General features: G+C 41.7%; 1 protein-coding gene across 1 annotated transcript in view; it reads left to right on the top strand.

Moving 5' to 3' along the window:
- LOC143760573 (annexin A1-like) overlaps positions 1-18534 on the top strand; it is a 43642-nt gene extending 25108 nt beyond the window's left edge. The window contains exons 8-13 of the mRNA XM_077249036.1: positions 1193-1249; positions 1360-1453; positions 4000-4095; positions 12559-12617; positions 16527-16649; positions 18290-18534. Of these exons, the coding sequence (XP_077105151.1) occupies positions 1193-1249; positions 1360-1453; positions 4000-4095; positions 12559-12617; positions 16527-16649; positions 18290-18349 (489 nt within the window). The 3' untranslated portion in view covers positions 18350-18534. The remainder of the gene's footprint in view (positions 1-1192; positions 1250-1359; positions 1454-3999; positions 4096-12558; positions 12618-16526; positions 16650-18289) is intronic.
- Positions 18535-18748: the final 214 nt, after the last annotated feature.

Raw genomic sequence — 18748 nt, 5'->3', positions numbered from 1 at the left:
ACAACCAGGGCGCGTCAGAGGGTGAGTATATCAATATTTTTTATTTTTATTCTTTATTTTACACATTAATATCGATCCCAGGGCCTGAAGGGGAGTTTCCTCTCCTTCAGACCCTGGGAACCATCAGGATACCTTCCAATACTTGGTGTCCCATTGACTTGTATTGGTATCGGGTATCGGTATCGGCGATATCCGATACTTTTCGGGTATCGGCCGATACTATCCGATACCGATACTTTCAAGTATCGGACGTTATCGCTCAACACTACTCCTAGTGCATGCGCTGGGTGCTGCAAGGATTCGCCATTGTCTGCCCTGGGAACGGTGGTCAAGTATACGATATGAAAACTCCTGGGCCCGAACTGTCTAGTGGGCACAACCATTCAGTGGGCGAGGCCTTGCTCAATACAAGTGTATTGAACAAGGGTTTGCCCACTAGACAGGTTCTGCCCGGGAATATGTATATTGCATACTTGACCTCTGTTCCTGTGGCAGACAATGGCAAATTCTCACCATGTGTGCACTGGAAAAATTTACAAGTCAGCAGTTGCACAGAGTGACTGCAAACATTTCATTTTAGACTGGACAACTCCTATAAATCACTTATGATAAGGTTAATACACAGATAAAACAGCACTGGCTCACAATTTCTGCTTTCTGAAGGAACACATTTCTTTTCTTGAGGTAACATCGGTTAGAGTGTTTCTTCTGCATCTACAGCCCCTCAGGTCATCACAAATCAAGTCAGTGACATATGAGCACAAGGGCAGCTGGAGCTCCTTTCTCACAGGCTTAATTAATTACGAACTCAGCGGACTGGAGATGTGGCAGAAAAACTCTCTATTGTGTTATCTCAAGGTAGGAAATGTGTTACCACAAGGAAGGCATTGTGTTACCTCAGTTAGGGAAATGTGTTACCTCAGAAACCAGAATCTGTGGGTCCCTGTTGTTTCATCTGTATACTCACTTATTATGAATGAATTATGCTTCTTTCCCTGGCCAGGAGCTGTGCTATGTTCCGACCATGAACTGGAGGAACTCTGCATGGTCGGACACAGCCATGACACAGTAATCTCTGCACAGGAACATTTCTTTAACACATCTAATTGTGTAATGTTTCATTATTCCCAGATCTGTGGATTAAAATGTACTTTGTAGGACAATGACTTCAGCTTCATTACTTTGTTTTCAGGGGGGTCGTAGTGAAGATTGCTATGTTAATGAAGATCTTGCTGACAAAGATGCCAAGGTAAATTATATAGTAAATTTAATTTCTATCTAATATATTAATGGTATTCTAATTACACTTTGTATGATTAACAGTTCTATTATACATAACTTTATTCTACATTTTACTAGGCACTTTTTGATGCTGGGGAAAATAGCAAAAAGACTGACGTGTCTGTGTTCACAACCATTCTTACCCAGAGAAGCTATCCACATTTGCATCAAGGTAATAATACTATAATAATTCAGATATACATTTAATATGCAAGAATTTCAAGATTTTACAGGTGTTCTCTTATTTTAAGTATGTTTAGGTGCTCTGTGAGCACTGTGTGGGCTTTTATTGCTTGTGCTGCTGCTTTGTTGGCTCTTTCTACGAGTTCCTATAAACTTTAATAAAGCTGGGGCACCTAAATGACATGTGTCGTTCAACAGCAATCCTCAGACAAGTCGTTCAATTAATTTGCACATCAGCAGATTACGGTAAAAAAGGCAAAGTCCTGGGCCTCACTTGAGATTGTTATGTGAGCCCTGCACCCATTCAACATGGTCATCATTGTCCACGCCTTGATAAATAAGTAATCAAAACGAAGTCAGAGCTGTGACTGGCGGCTCACTTCCTTTTGATTACTTAGATGTCTGAAAGTGAGGACAGTGACGCCAGCACTGATTTGTTGCAGGGCTCACACAACATAACAACCTCACGTGAGCCCTGTCATTGCGAGTGTCCACACTGCTGGAGGAGAATATAGGTGTTTTTATTTCAACGGAGGCAAACTCTCAGACAGAGATGGGGTTGTACTAGTAGTGCACAACCTCTTTAATTGCTACTGCTACATTGCAGCATGAAATAGAGGTGAATAAGGTAGCATTGCAACCACTAAAATACTTTGATCACAACAAACTACGGTAATAATAAAAAAATGAGACTGTGACTTTTTCTGAGTTGCTTGTCATGGTTACATTACCGTATGTGTCACAAAGGTGACCCCATTCAACACTGCAATGTAGTAGTGGCAAATAGAAGAACAGTAATTCTAGAAAACTAGTATCCCTGAGCATGTTGCCAGAATAGTCAGCCAAGACTTTGAAATGAGCACAATAATAGAACTAATATTTTGAAGGTTTTTATTCGAATTGAGAAAGTGTTTACATGCACACTTAGGGGAAATTGGTAACTATGTGTTTATAATACAGAAGCCTTTGGGATGCTATATTGAAATACAAGGCATCCAAACAGCATGAACCATAGAACTGACTAGCTAAATTTTACTAGTGTGCTAGTGGTTCTTTAACCCCTTTTTACCATCGGATGGAATAGTACGTCCAATGGCAGTACCCCCCATTTGAAGTGGGCTCCGGCGGTGAGCCCGCATCCTAGTCGGGACATGTCAGCTGTTTTGACAGCTGACATGTGCCTGCAATAGGCGCGGGTGGAATCGCTATCATATCATATCGAATCATATCAGCGGCATTTTACAAGCGCTTCTGGCAGGAAATTCGTGATCTGGTGACTCCCTCGTCACATGATCGGGGGTCATTGGTGTGTCGTCATGACAACCAGATGTCTCCTTGAGACATCTATGGTTGTTGATGCTGGATTGCTTTGAGCAGCACCCTGTGGTCGGCGCTCATAGCAGGACTGTAATTCTGCTACATAGAGGCGGTCTGAGCATCGCCTCTATGTAGCAGAGCCGATCAAGTTGTGGCAGCTTCTAGCCTCCCATGGAAGGTATTGAAGCATGCCAAAAGTAAAGAAAACTGTTTTTAAAATTATGAAAAAAAAATATATAAAAGTTCAAATCACCCTCCCTTTCGCCCTATGCAAAATAAAATAATTAAAAAAAATCAAACCATATTTGGTATCGCCGCATTCAGAATCGCCAGATCTATCAATAAAAAAGGATTCACCTGATCGCTAAACGGCGTAGTGAGAAAAAAATCAAAACGCCAGAATTATCTTTTTTTGTCGCCACGACATTGCATTAAAATGCAATAACGGGCAATCAGAAGAACGTATCTGCACCAAAATGGTATAATTAAAAATGTCAGCTCGACATACAAAAAATATGCCCTCACCCAACGCCAGATCACGAAAAATTGAGACGCTACGGGTATCGGAAAATTGCACAATTTATTTTTTTTTTAGCAAAGTTTGGAATTTTTTTTACCACTTGGATAAAAAAGGAACCTGTTTGGTGTCTATGAACTCGGAATGACCTGGAGAATCATAATGGCAGGTCAGTTTTAGAATTTAGTGAGCCTACCAAAAAAGCCAAATAAAAAACTAGTGTGGGATTGCACTTTTTTTTGCAATTTCACCGCACTTGGAATTTTTTTCCATTTTCTAGTACACAACATGGTAAAACCAATGGTGTCGTTCAAAAGTACAACTTGTTCAGCAAAAAATAATCCCTCACATGGCCATGTTGGCGGAAAAATAAAAAAGTTATGGCTCTGGGAAGGAGTGGAGCGAAAAACGAAAACCCGAAAAAAGCTCCAGGGGTTAAGGGGTTATCCCATGCTCCTCCTTTTGTCAAACCTTTCTCTATTCAATGGATTATGATGAGACTCTCTGCTATTTCAAGTACAAACATTCAGTCCTTGTGCTTTATACCATCTCTTCCACTTGTCAGGTTTTCAAACTACCTGTTATTATTGCAGGTAATTCATCAAGCCAACCTGTGATGACCCTCTACTGTTTAAACTATTTTTATTTTGCATTCATTCATTCATTCACTTTCTTTCCATTTTTTTATTTATTTTCTTCAGTATTTAAAGACTATGCGAAGTACAGCAAGCATGACTTAACTAAGGCACTGGATTTGAAGCTGAAGGGAGACATTGAAAGCTGTTTGGTGGCTATTGGTATGTACTGCTAGACTGTTGTGTAGAAAAATTACAGAAAAATAAAAAAAAAACTTTTTTCTGTATAGACATAATTTAAGATTATTTCTATAAAAAAAAAAAAAATTATTCAAATTATGACTTTTTGAGTGTAGCCTGAGCCTTAAAGGGAGTCTGTCAGCCTTTAAACACAAAGCCTTGTTGGGTCCTATAAAAATTGCATCTTTAGAGCTGCTTCTATTGTGCAGAAACTGAAGTTTAACCAAATATGCTAATTAGTGTGCACAGCACAGCCTTAGTTTTGCCAAGAGTCTCAGTGTACCGTTCCAGCCATGAGTTTTGTATACTCCCGCAATAGTGATTGACAGTTCTGGCTTGCCTGATATTTCTTTAGAAACATTATTTGCTTCGGGCAAACCAATGATTTCAATCACCAGTGAGTAAGATGAATGCATGCAAAGCCAGTGGGCAGAATGGTGCACTGAGCCTTCTTGCCACTCCAAGAGTGCACAGAGCACCTTAATTAGCATATCTGATTAACCATCGGTTTCTGCAAAAATAAACGCAGTCATTAGAACAATAAGGCCGGCGTCACACTCAGCGTAAGACAATACGGTCCGTTTTTTACGGCCGTAATACGGCCGTAATACGGAGAAATGTTCCCAAAATAGTGGTCCGTATGTCATCCGTAGGCAGGGTGTGTCAGTGTATTTTGCGCATGGCATCCTCTGTATGTAATCCGTATGGCATCCGTACTGCGATATTTTCTCGCAGGCTTGCAAAACCGACATCTAATGGATTTATGTGCTCAAATGTTCGATAAAACATATATACAGTATATATATATATATATATATATATATATATATGTCATTGAGACACACATATATATATATTCTGTATTTATATTTAATTCAGCGCGATATATGTGAAAAGCCAGTAAATCAATTGCCGGCTTCTCATTTCTCCTTCCCCAACCCGACAGGATATGAGACATGGTTTACATACAGTAAACCATCTCATATCCCCTTTTTTTTTGCATATTCCACACTACTAATGTTAGTAGTGTGTATGTGCAAAATTTGGGCGCTGTAGCTTGTAAAATAAAGGGTTAAATCGCGGAAAAAATTGGTGTGGGCTCCCGCGCAATTTTCTCCGCCAGAGCTGTAAAGCCAGTGACTGAGGGCAGATATTAATAGCCAGGAGAGGGTCCATGGTTATTGGCCCCCCCTGGCTACAAACATCTGCCCCCAGCTGTTATGACCCCAATGGCGAGGGTCTCAGAGGAACGTGGAAGTCTGCAGAATACAAAAATCCAGCTCATAGGGCAGTGGTAACTGGGTTGACCATATATCTACTCCTAACGCCAACACTAGAAGTAGCCGGGGATCATTCCTACGTTGATTCTAGATGACACGCGCCAGCCGGAGAATCTAGCTACCCCTAGTAGAGGAAAACAAAGACCTTTCTTGCCTCCAGAGAAGGGGACCCCAAAGCTGGATAGAAGCCCCCCACAAATAATGACGGTGAGGTAAGAGGAAATGACAAACACAGAAATGAACCAGGTTTAGCACAGAGAGGCCCGCTTACTGATAGCAGAATAAAGAAAGGTAACTTATATGGTCTACAAAAACCCTATCAAAATCCACACTGGAAATTCAAGAACCCCCGAACCGTCTAACGGTCCGGGGGGAGAACACCAGCCCCCTAGAGCTTCCAGCTAAGGTCAGGATAAAGATTTGGAAAACGCTGGACAAAAATACAAAACCAAAACAAATAGCAAAAAGCAAAAGGCAGACTTAGCTGATATAACTGGAACCAGGATCAGTAGACAAGAGCACAGCAGACAGCTCTGATAACTACGTTGCCAGGCATTGAACTGAAGGTCCAGGGAGCTTATATAGCAACACCCCTAACTAACGACCCAGGTGCGGATAAAAGGAATGACAGAAAAACCAGAGTCAAAAAACTAGTAACCACTAGAGGGAGCAAAAAGCAAATTCACAACAGTACCCCCCCCCCTTAGTGAGGGGTCACCGAACCCTCACCACGACCACCAGGGCGATCAGGATGAGCGGCATGAAAGGCACGAACTAAATCGGCCGCATGAACATCAGAGGCGACCACCCAGGAATTATCCTCCTGACCATAGCCCTTCCACTTGACCAGGTACTGAAGCCTCCGCCTGGAGAGGCGAGAATCCAAGATCTTCTCCACCACGTACTCCAACTCGCCCTCAACCAACACCGGAGCAGGAGGCTCAGCAGAAGGAACTACAGGCACAATGTACCGCCGCAACAAGGACCTATGAAATACATTGTGAATAGCAAACGACACAGGAAGATCCAGACGAAAAGATACAGGATTAAGGATTTCCAATATCTTGTAAGGCCCAATAAAACGAGGTTTAAATTTGGGAGAGGAGACCTTCATAGGAACAAAGCGGGAAGAAAGCCACACCAAATCCCCAACGCGTAGTCGGGGACCCACACCGCGGCGGCGGTTGGCAAAGCGCTGAGCCTTCTCCTGTGACAACTTCAAGTTGTCCACCACATGATTCCAGATCTGCTGCAACCTATCCACCACAGAATCCACCCCAGGACAGTCAGAAGGCTCCACATGACCCGAAGAAAAGCGAGGATGGAAACCAGAGTTGCAGAAAAAAGGCGAAACCAAGGTGGCGGAACTAGCCCGATTATTAAGGGCAAACTCAGCCAACGGCAAGAATGTCACCCAATCGTCCTGATCAGCAGAGACAAAACACCTCAAATAAGCCTCCAAAGTCTGATTGGTTCGCTCCGTCTGTCCATTAGTCTGAGGATGGAAAGCAGACGAAAACGACAAATCAATGCCCATCCTACTACAAAAGGATCGCCAGAACCTGGAAACGAACTGGGATCCTCTGTCTGACACAATATTCTCAGGGATGCCGTGCAAACGAACCACGTTCTGGAAAAACACAGGAACCAGATCGGAAGAGGAAGGCAGCTTAGGCAAAGGAACCAAATGGACCATCTTGGAGAAGCGATCACATATCACCCAGATAACGGACATGCCCTGAGATAGCGGAAGATCAGAAATGAAATCCATGGAGATATGTGTCCAAGGTCTCTTCGGGACAGGCAAGGGCAAGAGCAAACCGCTGGCACGAGAACAGCAAGGCTTAGCTCGAGCACAAGTCCCACAGGACTGCACAAATGACCGCACATCCCTTGACAAGGAAGGCCACCAAAAGGACCTGGCCACCAGATCTCTGGTGCCAAAAATTCCCGGGTGACCTGCCAACACCGAGGAATGAACCTCGGAAATGACTCTGCTGGTCCACTTATCCGGGACAAACAGTCTGTCAGGTGGACAAGACTCAGGCCTATCAGCCTGAAATCTCTGCAACACACGTCGCAGATCCGGAGAAATAGCTGACAAGATAACTCCATCTTTAAGAATACCAACAGGATCAGCGACTCCAGGAGCATCAGGCACAAAGCTCCTAGAAAGAGCATCGGCCTTCACATTCTTTGAACCTGGTAAATACGAGACAACAAAATCAAAGCGGGAGAAAAACAATGACCAGCGGGCCTGTCTCGGATTAAGGCGTTTAGCAGACGCGAGATACATCAGATTTTTGTGATCAGTCAAGACCACCACACGATGCTTAGCACCCTCGAGCCAATGACGCCACTCCTCAAATGCCCATTTCATGGCCAACAACTCCCGATTGCCCACATCATAATTTCGCTCGGCAGGCGAAAACTTCCTAGAGAAAAAGGCACAAGGTTTCATAACAGAGCAACCAGGGCCTCTCTGCGACAAAACGGCCCCTGCCCCAATCTCCGAAGCATCCACCTCAACCTGAAAGGGAAGTGAGACGTCAGGCTGGCACAAAACAGGCGCCGAAGTAAACCGGCGTTTCAACTCCTGGAAAGCCTCCACGGCAGCAGGAGCCCAGTTAGATACATCGGAGCCCTTCTTGGTCATATCCGTCAAAGGTTTCACAATGCTAGAAAAATTAGCGATAAAACGACGGTAGAAGTTAGCGAAGCCCAAGAACTTCTGAAGACTCTTAACTGACGAGGGCTGAGTCCAATCAAGAATAGCTCGGACCTTGACTGGGTCCATCTCCACAGCAGAAGGGGAGAAAATGAACCCCAAAAAGGGAACCTTCTGTACACCAAAGAGACACTTTGAGCCCTTGACAAACAAAGAATTTTCACGCAAAATTTTAAAGACCAACCTGACCTGCTCCACATGCGAATCCCAATTATCAGAAAAAACCAAAATATCATCCAGATAAACAATCAAAAATTTATCCAGATACTTCCGGAAAATGTCATGCATAAAGGACTGAAAAACTGAAGGCGCATTGGAGAGCCCAAAAGGCATCACCAAGTACTCAAAATGACCTTCGGGCGTATTGAATGCGGTTTTCCATTCATCACCTTGCTTAATGCGCACAAGGTTGTACGCACCACGAAGGTCTATCTTGGTGAACCACTTGGCACCCTTAATCTGGGCAAACAAGTCAGACAACAGCAGTAAAGGATACTGAAATTTGACAGTGATCTTATTTAAAAGCCGATAATCAATACAAGGTCTCAAAGATCCGTCCTTTTTTGCCACAAAAAAGAATCCCGCACCAAGAGGGGAAGAAGACGGACGAATATGTCCTTTTTCCAGAGACTCCTTGATATATGAACGCATAGCGGTATGTTCAGGTACCGACAGATTAAACAGTCTTCCCTTAGGAAATTTACTGCCTGGGATCAAATCTATAGCACAGTCACAGTCCCTATGAGGAGGCAGTGCACTGGACTCAGACTCACTGAAGACATCCTGATAATCAGACAAATACTCCGGAACTTCCGAAGGCGTAGAAGAAGCAATAGACACAGGCAGGGAATCCCCATGAATACCACGACAGCCCCAACTTGAGACTGACATAGCCTTCCAGTCCAGGACTGGATTATGGGTCTGTAACCATGGCAGCCCTAAAACGACCAAATCATGCATTTTATGTAAAACCAGGAAACGTATCACCTCGCGGTGTTCAGGAGTCATGCACATGGTAACCTGAGTCCAATACTGCGGTTTATTTGCTGCCAATGGTGTAGCATCAATACCCCTAAGAGGAATAGGATTTTCTAATGGTTCAAGAGTAAATCCACAGCGCTTAGCAAATGAGAGATCCATGAGACTCAGGGCAGCACCTGAATCTACAAACGCCATGACAGGATAAGATGACAGTGAGCAAATCAAAGTTACAGACAGAATAAATTTAGGTTGCAAATTACCAACGGTGACAGGACTAACAACCTTAGCTATACGTTTAGAGCATGCTGAGATAACATGTGTAGAATCACCACAGTAGTAGCACAAGCCATTCCGGCGTCTATGAATTTTCCGCTCATTTCTAGTCAGGATTCTATCACATTGCATTAAATCAGGTGTCTGTTCAGACAACACCATGAGGGAATTTGCGGTTTTTCTATCACATTGCACCGAATTAGGTGTCTGTTCAGACAACACCATGAGAGAATTTGCGGTTTTGCGCTCCCGCAACCACCGGTCAATTTGAATAGCCAGTGCCATAGTATCATTCAGACCTGTGGGAATGGGAAAATCCACCATAACATTCTTAATGGCTTCAGAAAGGCCATTTCTAAAATTAGCGGCCAGTGCACACTCGTTCCAATGTGTCAGCACGGACCATTTCCGAAATTTTTGGCAATACACTTCAGCCTCGTCCTGCCCCTGAGACATAGACAGCAAGGCCTTTTCTGCCTGAATCTCAAGATTGGGTTCCTCATAAAGTAAATTGAGCGCCAGAAAAAACGCATCAAGATCAGCCAATGCCGGATCTCCTGGCGCCAGCGAAAAAGCCCAATCCTGAGGGTCGCCCCGTAAGAACGAAATAACAATTTTTACTTGCTGAGCAGAATCTCCTGATGAACAGGGTCTCAGGGACAAAAACAATTTACAATTATTCACGAAATTCCTAAACTTAAACCTGTCTCCGGAAAACAGTTCAGGAATCGGTATTTTAGGTTCTGACCTAGGATTTCTGATAACATAGTCTTGTATGCCCTGCACACGAGTAGCCAGCTGGTCCACACTTGTAATCAAGGTCTGGACATTCATGTCTGCAGCAAGCATAGCCACTCTGAGGTAAAGGGGAAGGAGAAAAAAAAAAAAAACTCAGAATCTTCTTTCTTATAATCCCTCTTCTGCAATGCATTAAACATTTAATACGGGCCTGGCAAACTGTTATGACCCCAATGGCGAGGGTCTCAGAGGAACGTGGAAGTCTGCAGAATACAAAAATCCAGCTCATAGGGCAGTGGTAACTGGGTTGACCATATATCTACTCCTAACGCCAACACTAGAAGTAGCCGGGGATCATTCCTACGTTGATTCTAGATGACACGCGCCAGCCGGAGAATCTAGCTACCCCTAGTAGAGGAAAACAAAGACCTTTCTTGCCTCCAGAGAAGGGGACCCCAAAGCTGGATAGAAGCCCCCCACAAATAATGACGGTGAGGTAAGAGGAAATGACAAACACAGAAATGAACCAGGTTTAGCACAGAGAGGCCCGCTTACTGATAGCAGAATAAAGAAAGGTAACTTATATGGTCAACAAAAACCCTATCAAAATCCACACTGGAAATTCAAGAACCCCCGAACCGTCTAACGGTCCGGGGGGAGAACACCAGCCCCCTAGAGCTTCCAGCTAAGGTCAGGATAAAGATTTGGAAAACGCTGGACAAAAATACAAAACCAAAACAAATAGCAAAAAGCAAAAGGCAGACTTAGCTGATATAACTGGAACCAGGATCAGTAGACAAGAGCACAGCAGACAGCTCTGATAACTACGTTGCCAGGCATTGAACTGAAGGTCCAGGGAGCTTATATAGCAACACCCCTAACTAACGACCCAGGTGCGGATAAAAGGAATGACAGAAAAACCAGAGTCAAAAAACTAGTAACCACTAGAGGGAGCAAAAAGCAAATTCACAACACCCAGCCACCCCAGAAAAGGCACATCTTGAAGATGCGCCTATTCTGGCACTTGGCCACTCTCTTCCCACTCCCGTGTAGCGGTGGGATATGGGGTAATGAAGGGTTAATGTCACCTTGCTATTGTAAGGTGACATTAAGCCAGATTAATAATGGAGAGGCGTCAATTATGTCACCTATTCATTATTAATCCAATTGTATGAAAGGGTTAAAAAACACACACACACGTTATTAAAAAGTATTTTAATGAAATAAACAAACATGTTGTTTTAGTATTTTATTGCTCTCTCAATCCATCCGGAAGACCCTCGCTTGGCAAAATAATAAACCAACAATATACATACCTTCGGATGAACTGTCAGGTCCCACGAAGTAAATCCATCTGAAGGGGTTAAATCATTTTACAGCCAGGAGCTGCGCTAAAGCACTCGCTCGTGGCTGTAAAAACCCCGGGTGCTGAAAGGAAAGCTGGGTGATCTGTACTTACATTGAGTCGCGGTGAGGCGACTCAATGTGCCTTTTCTGGGGTGGCTGGGGGCAGATGTTTTTAGCCGGGGGGGGGGGGGCAATAACCATGGACCCTCTCCTGGCTATTAATATCTGCCCTCAGTCACTGGCTTTACCGCTCTGGCGGAGAAAATTGCACGGGAGCCCACGCCAATTTTTTTCCGCGATTTAACCCTTTATTTTACAAGCTACAGCGCCCAAATTTTGCACATACACACTACTAACATTAGTAGTGTGGAATATGCAAAAAAAAAAGGGGATATGAGATGGTTTACTGTATGTAAACCATGTCTCATATCCTGTCGGGTTGGGGAAGGAGAAATGAAAAGCCGGCAATTGAATTACCGGCTTTTCACTAACACCTCTGCGTATTTCTCGCATGTCACACTGGTGGTCCGTGTGGAATCTGTATTTTTCTCACCCCCATAGATTTTCATTGGCGTATTATTTGCGCAATACGGTGACAAACACAGCATGCTGCGATTTTGTACCGCCGTAGAAAGCCGTATAATACGGATCCGTAATATACGGCTGATAGGACCAGACCCATTGAGAATAATTGTGCCGTTTGTTTGGCGAGTTTTACGGACGTATTTTCTGCGCTCTTAAGTCCGTAAAACTCACTAGTGTGACGCCAGCCTAATGGTGAGATTTTTTGGGGGAATTTATAGCATTCAAGGCAGTTGCTCAGAAGAACCCATGCCTGGTTCTTATAACTTCTAAGTTCCAAGTCATAATTCTCTATCGATTGATTTCCATAGTTCCTACTTCATCTCTATATGCTTCCCACTTTCGAGGCAAATGGATTTTTTTTCTGCTGAATTCTGTGTCAGGCTGAGAGAAAAAATACCATACTCCATCACCTGTTTTGCAACTACTATTTATTCTTATTATTTCTGGGGGTTTTTGTGTATACTTTTATTTTTAATGGAGGATAAGACAATAATTCATATCTGTTTTATGTAGCAAAAGTTGCTGTAAGCAAACCCGGATATTTTGCAGAAAAGTTGCACCTTGCAATGAAGGTAAGTCAAATACACATTATTTGAAAATATATATTAACATTTTACTATAAAAATTAATCAACAGCCGTACTTAATAAATAGTGTATAAATACAAAAGTACACACCTCCTAACATTTGAAAAAAAGAGAGAGGAACAGAGTATAAAACTGTAAAATTTCAGGAAATTCAACTCAAACTCTACTCAACACATATCATCATACTTCCCAACTTTTGTAGAAGAGAAAGGGGGACATATTTTAAGCCATGTTCTTAACTATAGCCACACCTATTAGGCTGCCGTCACACTAGCAGTATTTGATCAGTATTTTACATCAGTATTTGTAAGCCAAAACCAGGAGTGGGTGATAAATGCAGAAGTGGTGCATATGTTTCTATTATACTTTTCCTCTAATTGTTCCTCTCCTGGTTTTGGCTTACAAATACTGATGTAAAATACTGACCAAATACTGCTAGTGTGACGGCAGCCTTACCATTTTATTCTCACCTGGCCACTTTAGGAAAAGTTTAGAAAGTGAGGGACAACCATTTTAAGGCTGTGTTTACACTACTTCTATACTTTTTTGTTCTCCAGTCCATTATAAGAGCAGAACATCGGAAAGCAGCAGGGGATGGATATGTAATTGAATGCACAGCAGAACCTGGCTGTCTCCAATGACTATACTGAGCTAGGTCAACTTTCTGTCATGCCGCCACAGCGGGACACTTGACGACGAAAGAAAGTTTCAAACGATCTGCTATGACGTACGATTCTCAGCGGGGTCCCTGATCGCAGTAGCGTGTCAGACACAGTGATATCGTATGGATATCGCTGGAACGTCACGGATCGTGCCGTCGTAGCGACCAAAGTGCCACTGTGAGACAGTACCCTAAGTTACATGGAAAATATCCAGGGATTTGTCACTAGCAAGGCTGATCTGAGTGAACTAGGACTCAGCTGCTCTGCATCAGGCAGAGACCCAATGATGGAATGATTGGTCTGATGGAATATTTGGTTGTGCTGAAGCTTCTATTTTTCCCACAGAACTCTCTTCTGTCTTCTCAGGGGAGCGCTACACAGTGTGCGCTCAGCTGGTCAGAGTTCATGCTGCACGGTGCTGCACTGATGATGGCAGGGTGTGACACTTGGCTCGCCACCCGAGTCAGTTGAACATAGACCAAAATTCTGAAATGTCCAACTGGATCTGGGACAATTAGGAGCTATACAAAAGTATACCACTTAGAAACCTAGCAACTCATCTAGTTACACTAGATTTTTGATGAACTGACTAAATAATACTCTAAAGTAGAAATTCAAAAGGTTTTCCCCAAATTGACATTTATCACCTATCCACAGGCTAGTTGATAAATATTTGAGTAGAGAGACATCTACATTTCAATAGAACAAGGGTCCTCTAACTATATTTCATCCTTGCTACCACAATGATAAGTATAAATAGAATGTTCACAAATGTACCCTGTCACTTGATTCAGTATCTTTGAGTAGCAACAGCCAAGTGCTGCACTATATCACCACCAGTTTCATAAATTGGATTGGATCCACAGGGTGCATAAAAGATCACTGCTCACCCCCATATTTAAACTCCTCAATGTAAAGTGAGGGCTTAGTTCCCTTATATTCAATAATGGGGATCTCAAATGAAACTTCAATCAAACAAACATTTATTACATATTCTATAGCTATATGAGTGGCGTTCATTAAAGATTTCCCCTGACCCACTTCCTGTGGACTGAAAGTATTGTAACTTGGCAGAGTTATTAGTCCTTCTCCACATATGTGCCAGCTAGGGACACACACTTCTCCCATCTCTTTAAGCAACTGTAAACATCTCGCTTGTAGAAGTCGACAGGTTGCTCCAAAAGCCACGTTGTGACTTCGGAAATCAGAGTCTCATCATCTTGAAAATGCTTACCCTTCAAAATTAACTTCATTGTTGGAAAGAGGTGGAAGTCCGATGGTGCGAGGTCAGGGGAATAAGGGGGTGCAGTAGAATTTCAAAGCATGCTTCCATTTGGGCAACATGTGAGTTGAGAACTGGTGTATTGTCTTGCAGAAGGTGGGCACCTTTGGTGAGCATGCCACATCTATTTGTTTTAATGCCTCCCGAAATTTCTGCAGCAGTAAAGCGTAGTATGCCCCAGTGATCATGGTACCCTTTGCTAGGAAATCCATCAATATTACTCCGTGCTGGTCCCAAAATACTGTGAGCATGACCTTGCCTGCCGAGGGTTGGGCATGTACCTTCTTCGGAGGCCGTGAGTTATGATGCTTCCATTGCATCGACTGGACTTTAGTGTCAGGATTATAATGATGGACCCAGCTTTCATCCTGTGTGATCAGTCTGTTGAAAAAGTCCTCCTGGTATCCATGGCACATCGTCAATAGAGCCTGAGAGCATTCGACTCGTTCCTGCTTCTGGAAAGGTGTGAGCAGCTGGGGAACCCAGAGAGTGGATACCTAATGCATATGAAGATGGTCTTGGATGATTTTTTCCATGGACCCCTCACTAATCTTGACATTTTGGGCTAGATGTTGAATGGTTCCATGGCGATTCTCCAAAATGGCGACCTTCACTTGCTGGATGGTGTGTTCATCAATAGCAGAGTGGGGTCGCCCTTGAATTGGAGCTGTGTGCACCAAAGTCTGACCATATTGACAATTCCAGTTCTTGACTACATGATATGCTAGGGAATCAAAACCATAAACCTCTTTCATTTTACCTCCTTTTGTGTGCGGCTTTTCAAGTGAAGGAAATTTGATGACTGCTCTGTATTCCACTGGGTCCTTTATCAAACCTCACACAACTTCAGCACCTGTAAAATCAAGACGGTTATCAGTTCTGAGTTGCAAATTAACACGTAAACTATAGAGACTTATATCATTGCACATGTGCTGTTTCAGGGTCCTGTGATAAATAGAAGTGGGTCAGGGGAAATCTTTAATGAACACTCTTGGTACGTGATAAATGTCCATTGTGAGACAACCCTTTTAACTGATCAATTTTTTATTTGTTTACTCTAATACATTTGACATGTAAAAAATAATACATTGGTTTTCATTAAAAATGTATATCTGTTTTACTTTTGCAACTTTGGTACATTGCAATACATTGCAATCTACTAAGTGTCATTAAGTGTCAATTACAGAAGCTGAGCTCCAAGTCAATCACAGGCACAAGCATATTCTACGCACTTTCTGTTTTCTTCTGAAAGAGCTAAGCTCAATTCTGTTCATATCAAATAAAAATTGATCTTACATTTATTTAGAAGACAGGATTTGATGAAGACTGAGCTATTAGTCTATCTTGCTATCCAGCCTTACACTGTATAGCATCAAGCAGCTTGCAATGTATTGTAATGTATGCAAGTTGTATAAGCAACATATAACAATTTTTAATCTAAACCCTTTACAATTTTTTACCTGATACATACAAATCAATAAAAAAGAAGCAAAGCTTTTCAAAATTGTTTCCATTCAATGTCTATTGGACCCATTCAGCTGTCACCGGCAGTCTAATAGACAACAAAAGAACAAGAAGTCAAACATATTCACCTATGTTCATTTCGAGAAGAGGCTCTAAAGCATTGCTCTGGTTTTTAATCCTAGCAACACATGTTATTAGCTGAATTACATTTTCTGAAATCATATTTTCTTAACTTCATTACAAAATTGGATTTAATTGGCTGGGATGGAGTCATCTCAACTTGTGATGAATCTTTGCTGTTTTATCTGATGTTTACTGTTGGATAAAAAAAACGATAATATGTAATAATATATGGATTGTATATATCCTTTAGTATAATTATTTTCGGTAATATTAATGACATCCTCAGGGGAGGTCATCAATATCAGAAATGAACAATAACTTAGAGATATGTCTTCTTAATCTTATCAATATCCTATTTGCATAGGGTTTGGGAACTCGAGAAAAAATTCTCAACAGGATAATGGTTTCACGGCATGAGATTGATATGAAAGCCATTAAAACCCAGTTCAAGCAGATCACTGGCAAACCCCTACGTGATGTTATTATGGTAGGCATTCTATCTTTTCTTCTTTATAGTGTATTCACTGAATGTAAAGTTGCCAATATACAGGTGCATCTCACAAAATTAGAATATTATTAAAAAGTTAATTTATCTCAGTTCTTCAATACAAAAAGTGAAACTCATATATTATATAGAGTCATTACAGAGTGATCTATTTCAAGTGTTTATTTCTGTTAATGTTGATGATTATGGCTTTCAGCCAATGAAAACCCAAAAGTCATTATCTCAGTAAATTAGAATGCTTTATAACACCAGCTTGAAAAATGATTCTAAAATTTGAAATGTTGGCCTACTGAAATGTATGGTTTAAAAACAACAGTATCATTGTGCTTGATTGGCCAGCAGACTTGCCTGACCTTATACCCTGGGGTATTGTAAAGTGGAAGATGAGAATTACCAGACCCCACAATGCAGACAAACTGAATGCTGCTATCAAAGCAACCTGGGCTTCCATAACACCTCAGCAGTGCCACAGGCTGATCGCCTCCATGCAAAGCCGCATTGATGCACTAATTGATGCCAATAGAGCCCCGACCAAGTATTGAGTGCATTTACTGAATATACATTTCAGGAGGCTAACATTTGGGATTTTACAGTCATTTTTTCAAGCTGGTGTTATAAAGTATTCTAATTTACTGAGATAATGACTTTTGTGTTTTCATTGTCTGTAAGCCATAATCATCAAGACTAACAGGAATAAACACATGAAATAGATCACTCTGTTTGTAATGACTCTATAGAACAGTGTTTCTCAACTCCAGTCCTCAAGACCCACCAACAGGTCAAGTTTTCAGGATCTCTTAGTATTTTACAGGTGATAATTTCATCACCTGCTTCATCATTAACTCCATCACCTATGGAAATCCTGAAAACTTGGACTGTTGGTGGGTCTTGAGGACTGGAGTTGAGAAACACTGCTATAGAATGTATGAGTTTCACTTTTTCTTTTGAAGAACTGAAGTAAATTAACTTTTTGATGATATTCTAATGTTGTGAGATGCACCTGTATTTGCTCATAAAAACTAAAGATGCCCATAGGACTTGCATTTGTCAACGGATCTCACCAATTTTGGTATTATCTGGCCAACAATTTAAAGTCTTTCGGGGGCATACACGTAGTTCCTTAAAGTGTACCTGCTGTTTTGAAAAAATATTCCAAGGGGTTAGAAGCCCATCAATCGCGGAAATAAATGAGCAGAAGTGCTCACCCAAGTGCTACTTTCCTCATAGGTTCCATATACTTTCTTTTGATACCATATTGAGTGCTGGAGGAGAGCTGTACTCAGGTGAACATTTCTACTCTTTTCTTTTTGCAATTGGTGTGGGTTGCAGCACCCTAATTCCCACAAGTCAAAGCTTAAGACAGGTTAACAGTTTACCAAAATGACCGTTAAGGCGTTAAACTTCAATGTCACAGGATGATTTCTTTTTTACCTTGTTTGGAGATAAGAAACATCTAAAGCTGATCTTTTGAAATAATATGCACATTCAGCTAGATAGTCATATCTAATAACTGTATGCTAATCAAAGAAAGGAAAGTATTTATGATGACAAGCTGAAAATTGTATCTATGTATTTAGCAAACATGATTTTTAGGAACTGATCCTTTTTTATTTTCCTTTTAGGCTGAAACAAAAGGGAACTATCAGACTGTTCTTGTTTCCCTCGCTGGCTATGACGAGTAATCATATGATATAAATGGATGAAAATTTTTTATTATCTTCAATATAATCTAGTAATGTGAAGAAAGTTTTTCATATAAATATGTTATTAATCTTTACAATGTCTTTTCAACAAAAGAAAGTATTGAATGGAAACTTTATGGATACTTGGATTTCCTTAATAAAGCATAAACTTTATTATACATAAACACATTGGCTATTTTATGTATTGTGACCAAACAGACATTTCTAGCATAATTTGAGAGCCTCTCCATATTTGCTTCCACTAGATGCTGGTCACTAGTGTTGAGCATTCCGATACTGCAAATATCGGGTATCGGCCGATATTTGCTGTATCGGAATTCCGATACCGAGTTCCGATATTTTTGTGATATCGGAAATCGGAATCGGAAGTTCCTATAA

This window comes from Ranitomeya variabilis, chromosome 1 (assembly GCF_051348905.1).
Source record: "Ranitomeya variabilis isolate aRanVar5 chromosome 1, aRanVar5.hap1, whole genome shotgun sequence".
NCBI lineage: Eukaryota > Metazoa > Chordata > Amphibia > Anura > Dendrobatidae > Ranitomeya > Ranitomeya variabilis.
The sequence above is the reverse complement of the archived record's forward strand: the minus strand, read 5'-3'. Positions and strand labels throughout refer to the sequence as shown.